Below are 21,532 nucleotides of genomic sequence, written 5' to 3'. Positions count from 1 at the left end.
AGACAATACACAATGGTGTTCAAGTAGCTAGTATCCCTTCAATTTGAATTTACTACCTTCATAAATATTTTGAATTTTTAAAAATACTCTAGGAGTTTCAACTTTCCATAGCCTTCTGTTTTAATTTTGCCCTTACATACATTTCGCTTTCTCCATCCACTAATTGATGGACACGTGCACGACCCCATGCAGAGTGGCCCATGCAGAGAACGTAGCGACTCTGCCAATCCGTTGCACGCACACGTTTACAATACTTCGGCTCTCAATTTATATGCAAGCAAAATAGTCAAGAAACATCTAGCGAAGCCCCCTATTATGCCGGTTAGTCCTTATGCGTAGAATATATTTAAGTTGATAGTTTTCTCAGATATGGTCAAATTTTACTTAACCAGTAGATTAATATCAACATACAAAGGTGACAATCTAAAAGAAAAATAAACAAAAGTGATAAAAAGTACTCGTAGCAACCGAGGGACCAATGAGTGGCAACGGCTCTGGTAGGCGGGACCCAGAAAAAACAACGCCACTTCTTCAAGGGCTACATCGCAAAGCTGCCAAAACCTTCTCCGTCGTCCTCTTTTCTGCGCAAACTTCCAGGCAACCATCACCACCACCGCACCGCCCAAGCAACCCCTCCACCGTCACGCTCCCCACCCACCCCCGCCACCACCACCACCACCACTCCGCCACCTCCCTGCTCCTCGCCGAGCACCCCGAAAACCCTAGCCCCAGCCTCCCTCCTCCGGCCACCTCTCCGCATTTCCGGCAGATCCGCCGTCGGCAGCCCAGATCCGCCCATGCGCCTCCCGCTCCTCCTCCTCGCCCTGCTCGCCGCGGCGGCGTCGGCGTCGGTGCCGGCTGCCGCGGCGACGCTCTCCACGAGGATGGTGCACCGGCTCTCCGACGAGGCGCGAGTGGCGGCGGGGCCCCACGGGGCGCGGTGGCCGCCGCACGGGAGCGGGGGCTACTACCGGGCGCTGGTGCGGAGCGACCTCCAGCGGCAGAAGCGCAAGCACCAGCTCCTCTTCGTCTCCGAAGCCGGCGGCATCTTCTCCCCCGGCAACGATTTCGGCTGGTGCGTCGCGCTCGCTCCCTCCCCTCGGCGGCTCGGCCGTCCGGTCTTCCTGCATTCCTCAGTACCTTTTACTGCTGAAGTATGCTGTTGATGCAGAAGCTTATTTTCCAATGCACTACTAGACCCAGTTAGTTTTACATCATATTGGTAATAGAGAAACACAAAATTAGAAAAAGAGAAGTTGCTTTGCTTTGTGGCGTGTGTTGCATTGTGAATCTATGATGGGCCAAAGCTTAGCTTTACTGATTACAAATGGTGTTACTTCTGTCTGTGCAGGTTGTATTACACATGGGTGGATGTCGGGACACCGAACACTTCCTTTATGGTCGCATTGGATACTGGAAGTGATCTGTTCTGGGTACCCTGTGATTGTATTGAGTGTGCTCCGTTGGCTGGCTACCGTGAAACTTTGGTACGCACCCTTTTTTGAACAATAACATTGTGTTGGGGTCTGCAGATGCTGGATTTGGAAATGCTCGTGTCAATTTGACCAGATGCATGCGTTAGAGGCTTTGCACATACTATTGCAAAAAGAAAAAAAATGATGCTTGCGCATAGTTAACTCTTTTCTTCCAAAGTAAAATTTTAAAGAAAGTGATAATACTATCCTTGTAGATTGAAGAAACTAATACACGGCATGTACGTTTCGACTGTTTTTCTGGTACTTAATTAGCGTTCCATTCAATTTAGGGGAGAAGATTCACATAGATGATCCATGTTAGTTTTGCAACTTGATACCACCACCACATTTAGTTGAAAAAGTCACAATAACTTGAGCTGCACAGTTTCCAATTTAAGCCCAACTGGTACTTGGAGACATATTTAGTTGAAAAAGTCACAATAACTTGAGCTGCACAGTTTCCAATTTAAGCCCAACTGGCACTTGGAGACATATTTAGTGATCTCTGGTGAAAATTTTCTGTTGAATTTTATCGATCCTAAAGTTGCTTATATTACTTGATAGAAATACACAAACAAGAGGACTTGTACAAATTGGGAAGCAGTTTTAGTGCTTATTTGCAATGATTGATTGGCAGGTGCTCCGTCATATATGGAGCATCTATTATGCAGGATAGAGATCTCGGGATTTACAAACCAGCTGAATCAACAACGAGTCGGCATTTGCCCTGCAGCCATGAGCTTTGCTCATCGGGTTCAGGCTGCTCAAGCCCAAAGCAGCCTTGCCCATACAGCACTGACTATCTTCAAGAAAACACAACCAGCTCAGGTTTACTAATTGAGGATGTTCTACACTTGAACTCCAGAGAGAGCCATGCACCAGTGAAGGCTTCAGTCATTATAGGGTAAGTTCTGTACCAGCTGCCATTGCTCTCTCTATGAGTTTATGCTTGTATTCCATTACTTGGCAAATAACAGTCACAATTGATATGTTTTTCCCGCGTGTGACATTCTTCATTTCTGTTTGTTTTCTGCTGAAGGGGAGCCTTGGCGCAGTGGTAAAGCTGCTGCCTTGTGACCATGAGGTCATGGGTTCAAGTCCTGGAAACAGCCTCTTACAGAAATGTAGGGAAAGGCTGCGTACTATAGACCCAAAGTGGTCGGACCCTTCCCTGGACCCTGCGCAAGCGGGAGCTACATGCACCAGGTTGCCCTTTTTTTGTGGGTATTTGCATACTGTGTCCTCTAGCCTACCCCAACTTGTTTGGGACTAAAGGTTTTGTTGTTGTTGTCCACCTGGACCTGCATCATATATTCATATTCATCCAGTTGCCTACAAATGGCATTTTAAGCTGTGACCATTCTTTGTGTTGTATATTTTTTGTGTTATGTTGATCCTTCTATGCACTCTTGAAACAAAATGGTTGGAATGACAGATGATGCTTGTGTACTGAAGAATTCTAGTCTCATGATTGCTGTAGTTTTCCAGTTTTACTAAGTTAGTGTATCCTTTTTTTATAGGTGTGGTAGGAAGCAAAGTGGTAGCTATTTGGATGGTATTGCGCCAGATGGACTTCTTGGCCTTGGGATGGCAGATATCTCAGTTCCTAGCTTCCTTGCAAGAGCTGGATTAGTTCGAAATTCCTTTTCCATGTGTTTCAAGGAATATTCTGGGAGAATTTTCTTCGGTGATCAAGGAGTGTCTACCCAACAGTCGACGCCATTTGTTCCTTTATATGGCAAATTGTTAGTTCCTTGGAATGGTCTTTAGTTGCTCTAGTGATTTTTAAGTTATTTCCAGCTCCACTGACATCCGTGTTTTTTTTCCTCCCAGTCAAACTTATGCTGTTAATGTTGACAAATCTTGTGTTGGCCACAAATGTTTTGAGGGTACTAACTTCGTGGCCATAGTTGATAGTGGAACATCATTCACAGCTCTTCCTCTGAATGTTTACAAGGCTGTCACTGTCGAGGTGGATACATACCCCTTTAGAGATCTCTCACTCGTAGATAAATTTTGTTACTGATCCATTATACATTTGCAGTTTGACAAACAAGTTAATGCCTCAAGAATAACCCAGGAAGATGATTCTTTTGAATACTGCTACAGTGCTAGGTAACTTCCAAATTCTGACTGCACTACAGGTCACCACTCGCCAGGAGCTAGTTCGATTTTTGACATTTTCATTTGCACTGGTTTGTGATTTCAGTCCTCTGGAGATGCCTGACGTGCCAACTGTAACTCTTAATTTCTCTGCAAACAAGAGCTTTCAGGTCGTTAATCCTACGATTGTACGTAAGGACGGAGAGGTATGTCTTTCTTGTCTCAGGAGAAAAATTGTAAGTTATGTTGTGTGCATTGCCGAGCATTGTTTATAAGGCAGTAAGGCGACCTAAGGTGGCGACCTAAGGCGAGCACCAACAGCCTTACGCCTAAGTGCCTAAAGCGGGCATAATGTCAAGGCTCTGACAGGGCGCCTTGCTGTCTAAGCGTCCAAAGGAGGGACTCCTTGTAAAAAATGTTCCCGAGAACAAGTTCTTATATGCAAATCGACTCCATTTGTATTTTTCTCTTCTTTCTGAAAGAGCCAGCTCCAGTTATCTCCCTTACATAACCGATATAGTATACTGCATTCAAATGCTCCTTCCAGTGTGTTCTCCTGCAGTTTATTTGATTAAACAGATATAGTTGGTGGGTAAAATGGCTTCAACTGTGAAAACAAGATACTGTACTAGCAAGATTTCTATAGTTTGGCACTTGCTAGGCTCATCTATTAAAAGTTGGTATAGTGTAATGTGGAGTTTGCATGTGTGGTGCGAACTAAACCTGTCATCAATTGTTTCTATGCTCATTGCACAATGTTATTAGATTTTAATAAAAACAAAGTCAAGGTAAGCTATGAGAGTACCATTAGTGATGCCATTTATCTTTTGACAGCTGAGCCCTTTTGTAACATGCTCACAGCGCATAAACTTACTGCATGATTTGTTGTAACATACTCCCTCTGTTCCTAAATATAAGTCTTTTTAGAGATTTCAACAAGGGACTACATATGGATGTATATAGACATATTTTAGAGTGTAGATTCACTCATTTTGCCCCGTATGTAGTCTCTTATTGAAATCTCTAAAAAGACTTATATTTAGGAACGGAGGGAGTATATGTTTGTATACAAAAGGCAGATGTGTCATTTCGAGAGAAAGAAACATATTTGTCTTTATGAAATATAGAACTGTAGCTGTTTTGCGGCTCTGTGATATCATCTCATCTCATTTGCTAATGTTCAGGGATCGATTGCTGGCTTTTGCTTAGCTGTTCAGAAGTCACCAGAGCCTATTGCAATTATTGGACGTGAGTGCTTAAATCTTGGGATATGTGTTCTCTCAAAGTCTAATTTTATTTTGAAAACTAGCTTACGTGGTATCCGTGGATGCAGAGAACTTCCTGACTGGATACCACATTGTTTTTGACAAAGAGAACATGAAGCTGGGCTGGTACCGGTCTGAATGTAAGTCAGAAACTACTCTAAAAAGAAAGACATTTTCCTTTGTCCATGAAACATTAACGCTCATTCCCTTGTACGCAGGCCATGATCTTGACAACAGCACGACGGTGCCCTTGGGCCCGTCGCAGCACCACAGCCCGGGGGATCCGCTGCCGTCGAGCGAGCAGCAGACCTCTCCCACCGTGACGCCTCCTGCCGTCGCAGGCAAGGCGCCGACCTCCTCGGGCGGGCCATCGAACTTACATAGGCTACTTGCCAACTGCTGCTCGCTGCTGTTACTGACCATCTCCACCGTGTTCTTCATCTCATGAATCAGCAACTGAATAAACCTAACTGATGATAGCCCCTGTATATCGCATAAGTCTCTTGTGTCAGCTGTTTCGGAAGTGCTTCCCGAGTTTAAGCGTAGGGATACAACTCCACTCCACCAGCGAATGGGTCACTCGCCTATCGCCCGTCGATCTTAAAAGAACACTGACAGACCGGTTTGCTGAGAAACGTCACGACATGTGCCCATAGTTTCCTGTGCTACGAGGAAACGGTGCAAAAACCAGGAAGCCGGAAGCGAGGATAAGAAGAGGAGGAAGAGCGTGACCGTGCAGTCATCCATCGATGGCAGTCCCTTTTTCCCAAGCTGCAGCTTTGCAGGCGATTTCTTGCGCCCTGCGGTCTGCACTGCACCTGCACGGGCACTCTGCACTGCACCGCTCTCCCAAAGCCGGAAGGCTCGGCCTACTGCAACACACAAGCGCCCGCACCGAGCCACTGCATCTGCATGCACGACCGTCGTCGTCGTCAGTCACATGAGAGGAGAGGCCTCGCACCACCACCACCATCACGGGCCACGGCTCCGTCACTTTTCCCCGACCTCTTCGTGCTCTCTTGTCAGCCTCCACACACACACACACACCAGCCCCCCCGTCTCTCCTGTCCCCTCGCCGAGGCGCCATTGCCTTCTTCAGGTCGCCTTTCAACAGTTCCCCGGCCGGCCTCTTACAAAGCCAGCCAGACAATGCCGTGCCATTATGCATGCACAATCCAACACTAGCTACCTAGGCCCTCCACTTAGGCGGGCTTCTTGCTTCTTTCGCTCGCTCACTCGTCACTCATCCATCCACTTCCAGTGAGCCTCTCGCTGCATTCTCCATGGGAGGCGGCATAAAGCAGCTGGTGGCGAGCCTGCTGGGAGCGGTGGGTGGAGGCCAGAGGTGCGCCAAGGAGAGCACGCAGCCGCAGCCGCAGACAGTGGAGCTCAGGGTCCGGATGGACTGCGAGCGCTGCGAGCGCCAGGTCAAGAAGGCACTCGCCGGCATCAGAGGTTAGTTCCGTTGGTCGCTCGCCCGGTCGGTCGGTCACTCATTGGGGTCACATTGTCTTGTTTTCTCTGCTCGTTGCCATCGTGCCTTTCCATGTTCCTCGCCGTCTAGAGTGTAGACAACAGTATATAGCTCCTCATCAATAATGCCCGTCGTGTCATGTCCGCTTAAGCTTTTCCCGGCCCGTACACCTGTCGCTAGAACACTGAAGCATCTGCTCAGAAAAGTTGATGAACCCCCCCTTTTCGCACTCATGTCCAGTTGATTCACTTAGTCCCGTTTTCCTTTTCATTATGATTTGGCTTCGGGTCCATTATTTTTTGTGAGCACTGCTATTTAGGAGCGGGTTATTTATTTGACAAGTGGTTTTATTTTGAAGTTGCAGGGGTGGAGCGCGTAGAGGTGAACAGGAAGCAGCAGAGGGTGACCGTCACTGGCGTCGTGGACCCCCACAAGGTCCTGCGGCGGGCCCAGTCCACAGGCAAGAAGGCTGAGCTGTGGCCCCGGAATCATCATCATCCTGGCTACGACGACCACAGCGCTGCCGTCACGGCCCGCTACGGCGCCATCGGAGCGGCCCAGGCCAATGACAGGTGGGCCCCATCTCCCTACCGGCAGAACGCGGACGCAGTCGGCGCCGAGCAGATCACCAGCCTGTTCAGCGACGAGAACCCGAACGCCTGCTCCGTCATGTAGCGCCACAGCGTCTCATACAGAGGAGTGGTTGGTTTTTATGCTTTTTTTTTGCGGTTTTTTTATGCTTTAGCTAGATAGTCGTAGGAGTAGAAGCTCGCTGGGTTCGCTCTTGCCAATTTACCTTGCCAAACCTCACAAAACTTGCCGTTTCCGGCAGCCTCCGGGACCTGCGAAACGTTGTTGCCGTGCCAAAATTTTGGCTACCAAGTACTACCAACCAACAAAGCATGGCCTTGGTGAGAAGATCTCCGGTTGGTCTCGTGTCATACTGTCATGTCGTCACCGCATCTCTTGCTAGATTTTGTATGCTGGTTTGCTTTATGATGTGCGACACGAGTTCCGTGCACGTAGGAATTCCAACCAGAGGCAGCCATGATCTAGACCACCATCAATCACCTGTGGCGTTAGATACTTCGACGACGGACCTGGGCGAGATGCCAAGCGCTATAGTTTATGCTCTGCTGTCTGTCTGTCTTTCTGTCTCTGTTCACTCCTCGCCGTTCTTTTAGTTTTACGTCGCGACGCGGTAATGGAACATGAGCTAGCTATAGCCAGCGAGCTGCCGCCCAGGCCCCAGAGGTCAACATACGTCCCCCCAGCCCCCACTCCCCTGCTTCTTTTTCGTTTAAAACGATCCCTGGATGGTAAAGCAGGCCCGGGAGCAATGCCAATGGAGGTTCAGTGCGCGGTGACAACATCCGTCAGGTCCTTCCTTGGAGAAACAGTATTTGTGCAGATGCTGTGGTGCAGCGAACCAACCCCCTCGCTTTTCTGCCGGTGCAAGGCCTCCTTTTGAGCTCGAAAGCTCGATCGTCTCCGGGCTTCTAGACTGTTGTGGTGGGTGCGTGCGGACGCCTCTGCATGTATGGCTCTGTGCTGCTGGGTGGGTGCGTGGGTTGACGACAGATTGGCTAATTAACAACGACGATGAGCTGCGTGCAATGGCGTCCTCATTGCGCACGCGGCCACTAATGTCCAGCTTTTTTGTATCATATGGACTGCTTAGCTTAGTTTAGTCGACCAGTGTAGCATCCCGGGCAGCAGATCTATCAGAGAGTTTTTTTTAACTTGATGATCTATCAGTGAGTTGGGATGCCGTGAGCCGGAGATTCTTCTCGGAATTTCATTTTTTTATTTTTTTGGCCTGAGGATTCCTCTCCTCTCAGTGCCGCGTCCCTTTTGGTTTCGACACGCGAGCGTAGCACCACAGTGATACTGTTGGGGCCTCAAATCGGACCGTCCACTCGTGGTAGTACGATGAAAGTTGGCCTAGCCCAGGCCAGGGCGCGCGGTGTCGCCGTGTGTGCAGTGCCGGTTACACGGACAGCACAGTCCCTGGCAAGTCGCTGGAGCTACTCGTAGCCCCGATCTCTTGTCCCGGAGCTGTGGCCACGTACGGAACGACCGGAACCGGCTGGGCGCGCGGGGAGAGCGACGGCTCTCTTCTGCTTTTGCCCGCCCGCCACCTTGATCGGCCGACCCCGACACCGGAGCCTCGCTGCGCGGTTGCGGTTGCGGTCGCGCTCGGCACGTAAGCTAGGGCGGGTCGTCATCGATCGTGCCAGTGCAGCTGTGCTCAGTGCTCGTGTCGTGACATGAGATCGTGGGATCGCCTTCGCCCGGCCTACAAAGTATGTACTGGGTTCCGAGGCTTGGGCTAGGTCACTGTAGAACTGGCTACGTAAGTGACGGGCAGACGCCGGTGTAATTCAGTTGTTAGTGGCCGGGCAACGGAGCCATCTGTCATTGGTAGGGCAGGTCAGGTATGATTGGCGGGTCAATCCAGTCACCCGCCATACTCTATGCGTGCATCAGTGGCGAGCCCATTTTGACGACCGTAACTAGTAAATTTTTTTGGAAACTATCTACTGTGGAGCAATGCCCCACAGCCTTTTATAACAAACTCAAACAAGAACCCGTAACTAGTAATTTTGCAGGGCAAGAAGAAAAGCTGTCATGGCAGGATTTTTTTTTGTGCCATTGCAATGTTTTGCACATTATATCAGATTACATTATATGAAATTATGATCAGATTACATTATATGAATTGTGGATAATGCATATGCATTGCATTACAGCCCAAAGAGAGCCATGTAGGCTGCCCGAGCTGAGAAGCAGTGGTCACCCTCCAACGCCCATACCAGCGCATCGACTGATCCCTCCTCAAGCATGATGATGTTGGTCTGTTCCAGCTTGTGGAGAAACTCCCGGAGTGCGTCCACATTAAGATTCGGGCTAACATCCCTCCACCAGCCTCCTCGCACCCCTTCTCTCACCGTGCGGGATCGAACCGCCCTAGTCTGAACAGAGGCGAATAGGCATGGTGTGAGGCGAATAGGCATGGTCTGTTCCAGCTTGTGGAGAAACTCCCGGAGTGCGTCCACATTGAGATTCGGGCTAACATCCCTCCACCAGCCTCCTCGCACCCCTTCTCTCACCGTGCGGGATCGAACCGCCCTAGTCTGAACAGAGGCGAATAGGCATGGTGTGATGCCGCAGATGCGGCCTTTTGGGAGCTACCAATCAGTCCAGAAGAGAGCGGACCTACCGTCCCCAATGACAGATCTAGTGGCGGCATTAAAGATCACTAATGATTCTGCAGACACCTAGATGTTGAACTCCTGCCAAGGTTTCTCAGCTACCGTGTGCTCCAACCAAGGCCTTCTAGCACGCAAGGCTATGTTGATCAGTCTAAGGTTTGGGATCCCAAGGTTGCCAAGATCCTTAGGCATGCAAACCTTGTCCCAATCCACCAAACAATGGCCAACATGAACGTCTTTGCGGTCTTTCCAAAGAAAGCCACAGAAAATCTTGATCATGTCCTTGATAGACCATGCTAGGATACCTAGTACGAACATGGCATGCACCGACACCATTGTGAGGGTGTTTTTTTAGCAGGATCAAATGTCATCCACGATATAGAAGGGAAGCTATCAGTGGCGGAGCTAGACAAAAATGCTTGGGGGGGCCGAAAGACAAAAAAATCCAAGATGAGCAACTGCTGCTGAGAGCAAATTTGTAATAAGTGTAGCTGGGTCTTAGTTGACTGAGACTTAACCAAGCCTCGGTCGAATGCTATAGTATATAAAAAAACTGAAGAAAAGAATGTACAGTTCTCTATGCAAGACCTAAGGGATATAGTATCGACTGAGACATAACGAAGTCTTAGTCGACGCAGACTTAGTAAAACTGATTTATAATGTGTATAGTCCAATACAATCAACCGTTGACCAACTGCCACTTAGAGAAAAAATTGTAGTGCCATCACCAAAAACTTCCCAATTAGTTAGATCAAGCCACACAAGAAAAAACCCTAGTTTGACTCATTGTACATCAGATTTAGGTTGTGCGTCACGGCGGGGGCAGCTGGTTGAGATGAACCACACCACATTGTTATATTGAACGAGTCATCCGCTGCCTAACTACCTCAGCTAGTCATGTGCTGCCGCTGCTCTATCCATGCACGAACATGCCCTACATTTAGGATTTGTATGCAATCTATCTATCGAGTGCCTGCACACTAGATATAATTTACACTCATGAGCTGAGAAGCAGGTGCCTGAAGATGGGTTAGTTCGTTGCTGCACTATGTGTGAAGATGGATTAAGCCGAGTTGCAGCCAGCAGGGCCACTGCTACCTAGTAATGAAATAAAATCGTTTGGGCTGGGGGGGCCACGGCCCCCTCAGGTCTTAACATAGCTCCGCCGTTGGAAGCTATCCAAACTGGCAATCTACCGGCCATCTTGCCCACTAGTGGCTGCAACCGTGCTGCCGAAGGCTTACAAAGACCTAGGGGCAACCCAAGGTACCGGCTAGGGGACTGCAGAATAGGGCATAGCAGTTGCTACTGCACCATCCCGATCTAATCATGGGAGCACCTAATGGCGGGCTGAGCACTTTGCAAAGTAGGTGCAAAGTCCATATGCTACCCCAAAATCCTCAATGATCACCGCGCGTGCCTTGCGGCGGAGTATATCCAACTTGACAAAGCTGACCACGTCATCGACATAAATGGAGGTGTGGTTGCATGATCCCAAAGGAGAAAGCTCTGATAGAAACCCACCGAGGCCTTTCGGAAGAGGTAGTGAAGCCCATCCATGGCACCGACGAAAAGCAAGGGGAGAGGGCCCCCCCAGCCGCAAACCTCGTTGGTTGAGACAGTTCGCCGTGTACACCGTTTAGAAGCACCCTTTTGCAGGCCGAGGCCAGGAGCTTTGCCACCCAAGCCAAACACCTATCTATGAATCCCACCTTGACCAAGAGGCACTGTCTTTGATGACGAGCACAGAACGGGCAGTGGTGCTCCTCGATGGAGGCAAATACTCGGTCATGGATAACCAGTCCACCTGCTCCAAGTCCACGGTGGAAAGCCTCCACTTCCCCCTCATGTGGGAAACAACTGAGGTCCACCGTTGGCTTGTTTCCGGAGTTCACCGCTTTCACCCCCTTACTCTCCTTCCTCTCACCGACCATGGAGGCTGATGAGGCTATGGGTGGAAAACACAATCTTTTTGGAATCGAGCGCGTGGGGAGGCTTGGATGTTGAAAGCTCAAGGAAGAAGATGAAGACGAAGGGGAATGAGAGCATAAATCCCACCTCCTCATTGCCTCCCAACTTTTATATGCAGGGTAAAACACGGAATGATAGCAGGATGATCCCGTCGTGTGGCAATAAATCGCCCACTTCCCCAAGCGTTGTGCGTTAATTACACACGGGAATCAAGGGGGCGGTTGTTAATTATCGTGTGTATCGATGCGCATGATATTTTTTGATGGGATATGACGACTATGGGCCCTTAACCCACGTCCGCACGCCATGTTAACTGTTAGGGCTGAAAACCATGTGGCCAAGTGGGCCCAGGTATAAGATTGGTCTGTCTTGTTAGAGCCAGACCTAATCATCATCAGGTCTTGAGCACGGGAATACTTCATGACCAAGGAACGACTATGCGGGAGTCTTTTCGACGTGCAATTCAACACGGATACGTCCAAACACTTGTCAGAAACCGAGGCGGTCCTCAACACCTCAGACATAATCCGACGATCAAGATTGGCTACAAAAGATAGATTTGTCGAACCGGTTTTCAAGACTGATGACTAAAGATGAGAGCATCTCGGAAGAACTAAGGTGTGTCTAGACTTGAACACTGGTTTAGGGGCTACTGATGGTGTCCCAGCCAGGGGCCTCTCACTACTTCGTCTTCCAGCCTGGTGGGCCGGGCCGAGGACCCCATTATCGGTTCAGGAGTGGAACACATTTGGCGGCCCATGATGTGTAAACGAAAAGCTCCCAAAGATTTGTCATGTACTCCAGGATGTTGGGTCGTCAAAGACTCAATCTCCTCATACGTAGCCAACTAGGATGTTTTAACCCTATGACCCCCTAGTATCTATATAAACTGAGGGGCAGGGCTTATAGAAGACACATGGCAATCTTAGGATAGATCATTTGCACTTTGCACCCAATCCATCTCAATATAGAGTGTTTATCTCTTCGGAGAAGCCGAACCTGGGTAAACCTCGTATCCATGTAACCATCGTGTCTAGACGCCTAACTTCGGATCCGCTACCCCCGGTATCTTCCGAATTAGTTCTGTCAAATCTTAAAGAGCACATGATTTCACATTTCAGTGTTTAGGAAAGCATTGTTTGACGCCATGGTGTCGATCATAATGCATGCAAAAAACAAAACAAAAGTTGTACTTTAGCTCAAAGCCACACATGTGACGTGCTCGATAAGTGACCCAAGAAAAAAGTGAGACATGAGTTAACGTTGATCTATCAAGCCACATTACACACTTCCATTAAATGTGCTACCAGAAAGATATGGGCAATTCCGAACAAAAAATGTAATGTGCTTTCATTTATGGGCCAACATAGACAGAACTTCGACTTAATTTCGCCTACTGGACAATTTGTGCAACCCACATGTCTCGCATTATAATGCGGCTGATGGAAATATGCCCTATAGGCAATAATAAAATTGTTATTTTATATTTCCTTATTCATGATAAAGGTTTATTATTCATGCTAGAATTGTATTGATCAGAAACTTAAATACATGTGTGAATACATAAACAAATACCGTGTCCCTAGTAAGCATCTACTAGACTAGCTCGTTGATAAAAGATGGTTAAGGTTTCCTGGCAATAGACATGTGTTGTCATTTGATAATGGGATCACATCATTAGGAGAATGATGTGATGGACAAGACGCATCCGTTAGCTTAGCATAATGATCGTTCAGTTTATTGCTATTGCTTTCTTCATGTCAAATACATATTCCTTCGACTATGAGATTATGCAACTCCCGGATACTGGAGGAATGCCTTGTGTGCCATCAAACATCACAACGTAACTGGGTGATCATAAAGATACTCTACATGTATCTTTGAAGGTGTTTGTTAACTTGGCATAGATCGATATTAGAATTTGTCACTCCGAGTATCCGAGAGGTATCTTTGGGCCCTCTCGGTAGTACACATCATAAGAAGTTTTGCAAGCAAAGTGACTAATGAGTTAGTTACAGGATGATGTATTACGGAACGAGTAAAGAGACTTGCCGGTAACAAGATTGAACTAGGTATGAAGATATCGATGATAGAATCTTGGGCAAGTAACATACCCATGGACAAAGGGAATTACATATGTTGTCATAACAGTTCGACCGATAAAGAACTTCGTAGAATATGTAGGAGCTAACATGGGCATCCAGGTTCCACTATTGGTTATTGAAGAGGTGTCTCGGTCATGTCTACATAATTCTCGAACCCGTAGGGTCCGCATGCTTAACGTTCGTTGGTGATATAGTGTTATATGAGTTATATGATTTGGTGACCGAATGTTGTTCGGAGTCACGGATGAGATCACAGACATGACGAGGAGTCTCTAAATGGTCAAGAGGTAAATATAGGACGATGGTATTCGGACACCGGAAGGGTTTCGAGATGCACCGCGTAGCCATCGGGTCACCGGAAGGGGTTTCGGACACCCCCCGAAGGTGTTATGGGCTTAATGGGCCAAGGGAGGGACAGACCAACCCATAGGGGGCTGGTGCGCCCCTCTCCCTAGTCGGCAAGACCTAGGGAAGGAAAGGTGGGAGGGCTAGACCCTCCTGCCTTTCCCTCTCATGGGAGAAAGGAAAGGGGGGGCGCCACCCTCCCCTGACTTTCCCTCGCACCTATATAAGGCAGGGGCGCGGCTTGGGAGAGACCCCAAGTAGGATTCCTCCTACTTGGGCGCCCCCTTTGGCTACTCCTCCCTTCCTTCCTCCCAACTATATATATGTGGTAGGGGCGCCTAGCACACAAAAGACAATTGCCTAGCCGTGTGCGGCGCCCTCCCTCCACCGTTTACACCCCCGGTCATATTTCATAGTGGTTAGGCGAAGCCCTGCAGAGATAGCTTCACCATCACCGTCACCATGCCGTCGTGCTACCGGAACTCATCCACTACCTCACCGTATTGTTGGATCAAGAAGGCGGAGGACGTCATCAAGCTGAACGTGTACTGAACGCGGAGGTGTCGTACGATCGGTGCTCGGTTGGTTGGAACGCGAAGAAGTTCGACTACATCAACCGCGTTGTCAAATGCTCCTGCTTACGATCTACGAGGGTACGTAGACACACTCCTCCCCTTCGTTGCTATGCATCTACTTGATAGATCTTGCGTGTGCGTAGATTTTTGTCCATGCAACGTTTCCCAACAGTGGCATCCGAGCCATGTCTATGCGTAGATGATATGCGCAAGTAGAACACAAAGAGTTGTGGGCGGTGATAGTCGTACTGCTTGCCACCAACATCTTATTTTGATTCAACGGTATTGTGGGATGAAGCGGCCCGAACCAACCTTGCATGTCCACGCACATGAGACCGGTTCCACCGACAGACATGCAACTAGTTTTCCATAAAGGTGGGTGGCGGGTGTCTGTTTCTCCTACTTTAGTTGAATCGAATTTGACTACGGCCAGTCCTTAAAGAAGGTTAAAATAGCAAACTTGATGAAACACCATTGCGGTTTTTGCCGTAGGTAAGAACGGTTGTTGCTAGAAGCCCGTAGCAGTCACGTAAAACTTGCAACAACAAAGTAGAGGATGTCTAACTTGTTTTTGCAGGGCATGTTGTGATGTTATATGGTCAAGACAAGATGTGATATATGTTATTGTATGAGATGATCATGTTTTGTAAAATATCAGCAACCGACAGGAGCCTTATGGCTGTCTCTTTATTGTATGAAATGCAAACGCCATGTAATTGCTTTACTTTATCGCTATGCGTTAGCAATAGTTGTAGAAGCAATAGTTGGCGAGACGACCACGACGCAATGATGGAGATCAAGGTATCGAGCCGGTGATGATGGAGATCATGATGATGCTTTGGAGATGAAGATCAAAAGCAAAATATGATGATGGCCATATCATGTCACATATTTTGATTGCATGTGATGTCTATCTTTTATGCATCTTATTTTGCTTAGAACGGTGGTAGCATTATAAGATGATCCCTTCACTAAATTTCAAGATAAAAGTGTTCTCCCCAAGTATGCACCACTCCTAAAGTTCGTTGTTTCGAAGCACCACATGATGATCGGGTGTGATAGACTCTACGTTCACATACAACGGGTGTAAGACAGTTTTGCACATGCAGGATACTTGGGTTAAACTTGACGAGCCTAGCATGTATAGACATGCACTACAAAAAAAATACACTTCCGTGATGATACGTGTTTGTCACAGTAGGTCGCATTTTATGTCATGCATGTACATCCATGACGATTTTATGACAGAATCAAGATAGTCATACCTGTGCTGTCGTAGAAGTGTTCCATGACATTACCAAAATTATCATCACAGAAGTGTCCACTTCCATGATGATAAATCGCGCATCACAGAAATGCTTTTGTCAAGGGTGACCGACACGTGGGATCCACCGTAACGGGATGCTGTTAAGCTATCGGGTCGGGTTTTGGATCTGATAACCCGTTAACAGCCCGGATCAATGGGGAATTTCCATGTGTAAATTTCTGATTGGCCGGAGGAAACACGTGTCAGCTTGTCAGTGGGTCAGATAGGCGCCTATGATATGTCGACACGTGCAACAGCCCACCACCGGCCCATTTAGCTTACAAAGCCGGTCCGTTTGACTTGGTCCAAAGTTAGCGGGCTGGCCCAAGAAAAGCCTGTTAACGGTCTCTTTGCAAATAGCCCATTTTACGGCCCGGTAACTCATGTCCCGTTAGGGCCTAACGGAAATCGGCCCAACAACGTCATGTGGGTCGTCGAATATAACACCAGCCCTTTTCACTTTTGGCCCATGTATGGCCCACAACGTCTTTCGGCCCATATGAGGCCTTCGTATCTTTAGTCCCTTTAGAGGCCCACGGTGACTCTAGCCCATAATGAACAGTAAATTTCTTCGCACCCGTTAACGGCCCATGATTCACATGGGCCGTTTCCAGCCCGTGTTAGCTTTCGGCCTACTGACGACCCATACATTCTTGGGCTCCTTTCCGGCCCTCGATTACTTCCGGTCCGTTACTCGCCTGTTCCCCTAATGGGCCAAATTTGGCCAGTGGCAATAGTCAGCCCGTTTCTGGCCTATTAACCCATTACGCCGTTTCCAGCCCGTCCTATATTCTGGCCCATTAACGACCCGTTATGCCTGCGACAGAATTAAGCCTTTATTGTCCTCCGGCCTGTTAACGGCCCATTACCATGCTGGGCCGATACCAATTACGCCCGTTTATAGCCCATGTAGACCCATTTATCCGACGGCCCAAGGCCCACTGATTCTACGGCCCTGTTGGAGGCCCATTTATGGACGACCCGTAGGAGACCCATGGATCCTACGGCCCGTAGCAGGGTCAAGGTTACCACGGTCCGTATATGGCCCATGGTTGTTGCGACCACTAGAAAACCAGGGGAAAAGAAGACTAGGAAATAAATAAGCCCGAAACTAATGCTAGGCTATTAAGGCGATTGCAAAGATTACATCCACTTGGCATCAGAGATCGCCACCAGTGCAAATATAGGGAACACCCTACACTATACAAAAATGGCTTGTTGTTTTCTTCAGCCGGTGGCTGCACGTTAAGAACAAATTTTGTATCGCACCAAAACAAATTACAACTATAAAACAAAAGGAAGGTTAGCACAAAAGTTACCAATCTAGCAGATAAATGCACCATCAGAAGTTTAGAAGCTCAGTTCATTTGACCTGACTGTTATGTTTTCATGTTGTATTGTCCGATGGAGCACCATAACCTTCGCCTTCATTTCTCCTAGGCTTCTGAACAACATGACAAATGTCTGATAGTCTGGTTTCAAAACCATGCATATCTTGACGACATCGAATAATGTCTCTCCTTATTTCACAAAGGGTCTCTATTAGGGAATGGACTTGTGTCTAGAGCGTAAATATAACATTGTTTTGAGCTTGCATATCTTGATCATGAGGCAGTTTGGACGAGATTGCCTTAACAACCAACCCAGTATTACGCAGGAACGTGCTTTTGGCACTGTTAGTGGAAAGGTGCTTACCCACTTCAGCAAGAGCTAACATTGCGGTTATAGTTGCCTCGCCACCTTCAGAAGGTGGACGTTCCACCATTTTTTTCCATAGCTTAATGAAAAGTTGAGTTTTTACATTAGTAGTACCAGAATAGAAGATATTAAGGAGGCAGCAAAACCAAACAAAATAGCTTTGGTCTATATACAGAACTTATTCTGGTGAACCCATGTAAAATATTAGTTGTATTTTATTGCAAAGTACATAATAAAACCAGGTTCCAAACATATGACCATGTACAATCGCTAATATATTGTCTATTTCTTCACATTGTATTGATAGAAGGATAAAGAGACGAAGTTTATAATACGATAAGCATAGTATGACATCATTCATATCACAAAACAACTGAGAACAGACAAACAGGCAATTGTAACATTGTGTTGGAAAGTCCAGCACGAAAATAGATTACAGGTCAAGATCAAAGGAACATCACTCCTCTCTTTTAAACCTTGTAAGGTGCAATGATACGCTAAGACAATTGTGTATAAAATTGAAAAGAGAATAGACATTGGCTGCAAACCATGCAGTTCAAGGCACAAGTCAGAGTAAGTAGTAGTTAAAATGCATGAGGATTAAGGACTTACAACAACGGCTTTGACTGGTGTAGTCATGCCCTTCTTCTTGCTGGTGTGACAGTCCTTGAAGATTTCCACAACATTTGGTTCAGGTACTTTTTGGTCCTTGCGGGCTTTCCTCTGCATTTGGAACAAGTCAATATAGATCTGATAATATGGTACAGTGAAAAGAGTGAAACAACAGCTAATTACAAGAGCCTTGCAGTGTGCAATATAGCTACGAGATCCTGTCGTCTGTTGGAATTCACTTTTGTACGGTTGGCCTTGTTCTTTGAACAGTTCACCTAGAAGAAGATAGATTTGTGTGGCACATGCATAAATAGGACTTCAACATGTGATCTGATCACATTTATATAATGTACCTGATACTTCAGATCAGACCAGTGTTTAACGAGGCCTCTTCAGTCTTCATCCGATATATTTTCCACTAGAGATGTTTGGGCAAGTTCACTGTTAGCCTTGCCTTCAAAGTGAGTTTTCCTCAAGTTATACTGATACTGTCGCATAGCAGACTTGAAAACATGGGTGCAAGCTTGTCTGGTTGCATCATCTTGGCTATCCAACTTGAACCTCATATGTTGAAAATTATGGGAGTCTCATTATCAACAACCTAGAAAGTATGGGACAGAGCAAGACGATATTACTAGTTTCCATACATAACCATGCTTACAGATAAATGGTCGAGGAAGGTGTTGAACTGGGTTTCATCTTTGTCATTCCTGTACTTAATCCATGTTGGGAGGATACATACAGGACAGCTAATGGCAACTGCTGCCTCTGATACTAACTTGGCTGACTCTATAACATCACGTGGCCTTTTTAAACCTGCCTCAAAACGGATCTCCATTCTTCCTCATCTAGATTTAGTTAACCTATCGAGCATTATCCCTGATGTTTGTTTCCTCTTGCGCCTAGGTGCTAGTCCAACAATGAACATAGGAAGTGTTAGTGTACATCAAACTGTGAGACTACATATATGGAAGCATGCAACTGTAACTTGACTCCAGCAACTACCTTCTTGCTGTTGAAGATCACAAGGTTCATCTGATCTTTCCAACTCGTCTTGTGTCAAGAGTGCTTGGGAAGTAATGTCAGGTGGCAAGGGAGCTTGGGAACGTGCTGCTAGCTCAGTTGATGCACGAGTAACTCGTGTAGGTGGTAGTACTGTGGAAGGTGTTGCAACAACTAGGGTTGTCTCTGCTTGTTTGGTGGCAGCTATTTGTTTCTGTTTGGCTTGTTCTGCAGCTCGTGTAGCACGGGATACCCTATTTGTAGAATTTTCCACTGGACTTTGACCTTCTATTGCACCATCAGTACCAGCAGAATCTGCAGGATTCCTCCGCTTCCCATTCGCTGTCATTTTGTGTTGCTTCCTCTTTCTCTGTGCCATGTTAAGTCAAGCCGACAAGAAAAACGAATAACAATTTAGTTCTTCATAAAAAATTGATGTGTGATACAAATGAACTGAACTTTGATGTTAGACAACCACATGATAGGAGGATGTAATATGTACGAAAAACAGGACGGAAGAGATAACCAGAACTATGATGTGTAAACAAAGCAGAAGACATTTCACTAAATTAGAAACAATGCAATGGAAGGTAGTCACCATATGAAAGATGCTACAAATATCGCTCTGCCAAGTTAACAGTGTCTCATCATAAATGGCGTTTAAAAAAATGTACTATTAATCTTGTCAATAGTCAAATGCGGTTTTGAAAAACGCATTAGAGCATGGTTAATAATATAGCCAGCCGATGGCTATAAGGAACTGCCATGTCATCTATAGCCATCATCTATATGCACTCATACAGTAGTGTGAGCTAAAAGGTTGGCTATTTCCCACAAAAAAAATATAAGGTTGGCTATTGTATTAGTACTTTTCCCATCTCCTCTCTATCTCTTTCTTCATATTTATATTATTTAACTAGGAATGCGTATATAGCTAGGCTCTTGCATGAGAGCTCACTCCCCTTACTTTTCACATCTCTCTCCTCCACATAGGCCCTATATAAATGGAAGGAGGGAGTACTACTATGAGCATTGCATACTCTAGTACAGATGTTGTCAGTACTCCACTAATACTATTGGACAGGGAGCTTAAAAGAAGTTACTATTGGAATCCTAGTAGGAAGAGCATGCGCGAGAACAAGCACATTCACGTGGTTGAAAACAAATAGGAAACCATCTCTGTGTGAATACAAATCTAGGAGTACGTATGAATCTAACAATATTGATTGGGCGTTGTTGAATGTTGATACTTTTTTCTGTAAGTTTGATCAAAGTAGAGATACTTTGACTACACATAAAACTTATATGTAAACTAGAAAGGATCGGAGGGAGTATATTGTACCTTCAAAAACGAAACGAACATTAAATACCCTTTATATATGATTTGTGGATGCTATGATCACCGGGTCAAAATTTTGAATCCGCCTTAGGTATCACACATGCCCCCACTCGTTCTCTCTCGATTTCATCTCGGGGTCCAGAGATTGATTGAAAGAGGACTAGGGTGGGTACAATACGTTCGTTTCGCTTATGAACGTACACTATACTCCCTCTAATCCCCACAGACCCCCCCCCCCGCGGGTCATTTCTATCATAGAAATAGACCAAACATTTATCTCCTTGCACGACACACAATTGATCTCTCAACATCAATCGATCTCGTCAACATGTGTTGGGGCATGAACTGAATGGGATGTCAAAACTAAGACGCGAAGCGACACGTAGTGGAGGCAAAGTGAAACTTTAAACGAACCGTTTGTTTGTATGCATGTCGGACAAATTACAACATTGGAAATACAAGCATGGTCTAGGCCCACTTGAGAATGATACTCGGCGGAATGTTCAAATGAGGCATGCGGGAGGATGGACTCGACCGGAGGGCGGCATGATCGATGGAGAAGAGGGTTGGAGAGGAATGAGAAATAAGCAAACGCCACATGATTATACTTGAATGGCTCAAATAAACAATAAGTTGTCTTGCTTGGCCTACATAGTGAAAGGCCTAATGTGCAACCCGGAGCACTGACGCTCGAATATGGCCGGGAAAACTGGGAAACCGACATGTGGGGCACACCTGTCGGGACGATGTAGCGCAGTCTAGTCCAATGGAGGAGCTGGCCCATGACCTCCTCCCTACCGGCAACCGTTCATGTGGGTCATGGGGGCCAGCAACGTGGCGCAGCTCCAGCATCGCCTCTGGACACAGCAATTGCGGTGAGCGACATGCTCATCGTCGCTGGATACGGTCAGTTTCAGTGTGCCGAGGGTGGCGTTAGCGCTATGGCACGACTAGCAGATCAAGGGTATGTTTGGTTTCTACCTAAGGTTGCCCCATCAAAGCATTGGCTAGCCAAAATTTTGGTTGAGGTTTTGGTTGCCCATGATT

At 46.8% G+C, this 21,532-nt stretch overlaps 2 protein-coding genes across 4 annotated transcripts; both read left to right on the top strand.

Annotated features, from left to right (window-relative positions):
• The first annotated feature begins 636 nt into the window (after positions 1–636).
• LOC123138199 (aspartic proteinase-like protein 1) lies at positions 637–5,341 on the top strand. 2 transcript variants are annotated; one of them, XM_044558129.1, is made up of 10 exons: positions 637–1,075; positions 1,352–1,487; positions 2,147–2,379; positions 2,996–3,220; positions 3,309–3,447; positions 3,520–3,590; positions 3,685–3,784; positions 4,763–4,826; positions 4,912–4,983; positions 5,062–5,341. In XM_044558129.1, exons 1-10 carry the CDS (start codon positions 798–800, stop codon positions 5,289–5,291), a joined length of 1,548 nt encoding a protein of 515 aa, XP_044414064.1. In that variant the 5' UTR covers positions 637–797; the 3' UTR covers positions 5,292–5,341. The 2 variants fall into 2 exon arrangements, with proteins under 2 accessions (XP_044414064.1, XP_044414065.1); XM_044558130.1 differs by having other exon boundaries at positions 864–1,075; positions 2,113–2,379.
• A 147-nt stretch (positions 5,342–5,488) lies between these two features.
• Positions 5,489–7,235, top strand: LOC123138200 (heavy metal-associated isoprenylated plant protein 23). Of its 2 annotated transcripts, XM_044558132.1 has the most exons (3): positions 5,489–5,942; positions 6,105–6,298; positions 6,676–7,235. In XM_044558132.1, exons 2-3 carry the CDS (start codon positions 6,127–6,129, stop codon positions 6,990–6,992), a joined length of 489 nt encoding a protein of 162 aa, XP_044414067.1. In that variant the 5' UTR covers positions 5,489–5,942; positions 6,105–6,126; the 3' UTR covers positions 6,993–7,235. The 2 variants fall into 2 exon arrangements, with proteins under 2 accessions (XP_044414067.1, XP_044414068.1); XM_044558133.1 differs by having other exon boundaries at positions 5,489–6,298; positions 6,682–7,235.
• Positions 7,236–21,532: the final 14,297 nt, after the last annotated feature.

This window comes from Triticum aestivum, chromosome 6B, assembly GCF_018294505.1.
Source record: "Triticum aestivum cultivar Chinese Spring chromosome 6B, IWGSC CS RefSeq v2.1, whole genome shotgun sequence".
NCBI classification, from domain to species: Eukaryota; Viridiplantae; Streptophyta; class Magnoliopsida; order Poales; family Poaceae; genus Triticum; species Triticum aestivum.
This window is presented reverse-complemented; position numbering and strand designations above follow the sequence as displayed.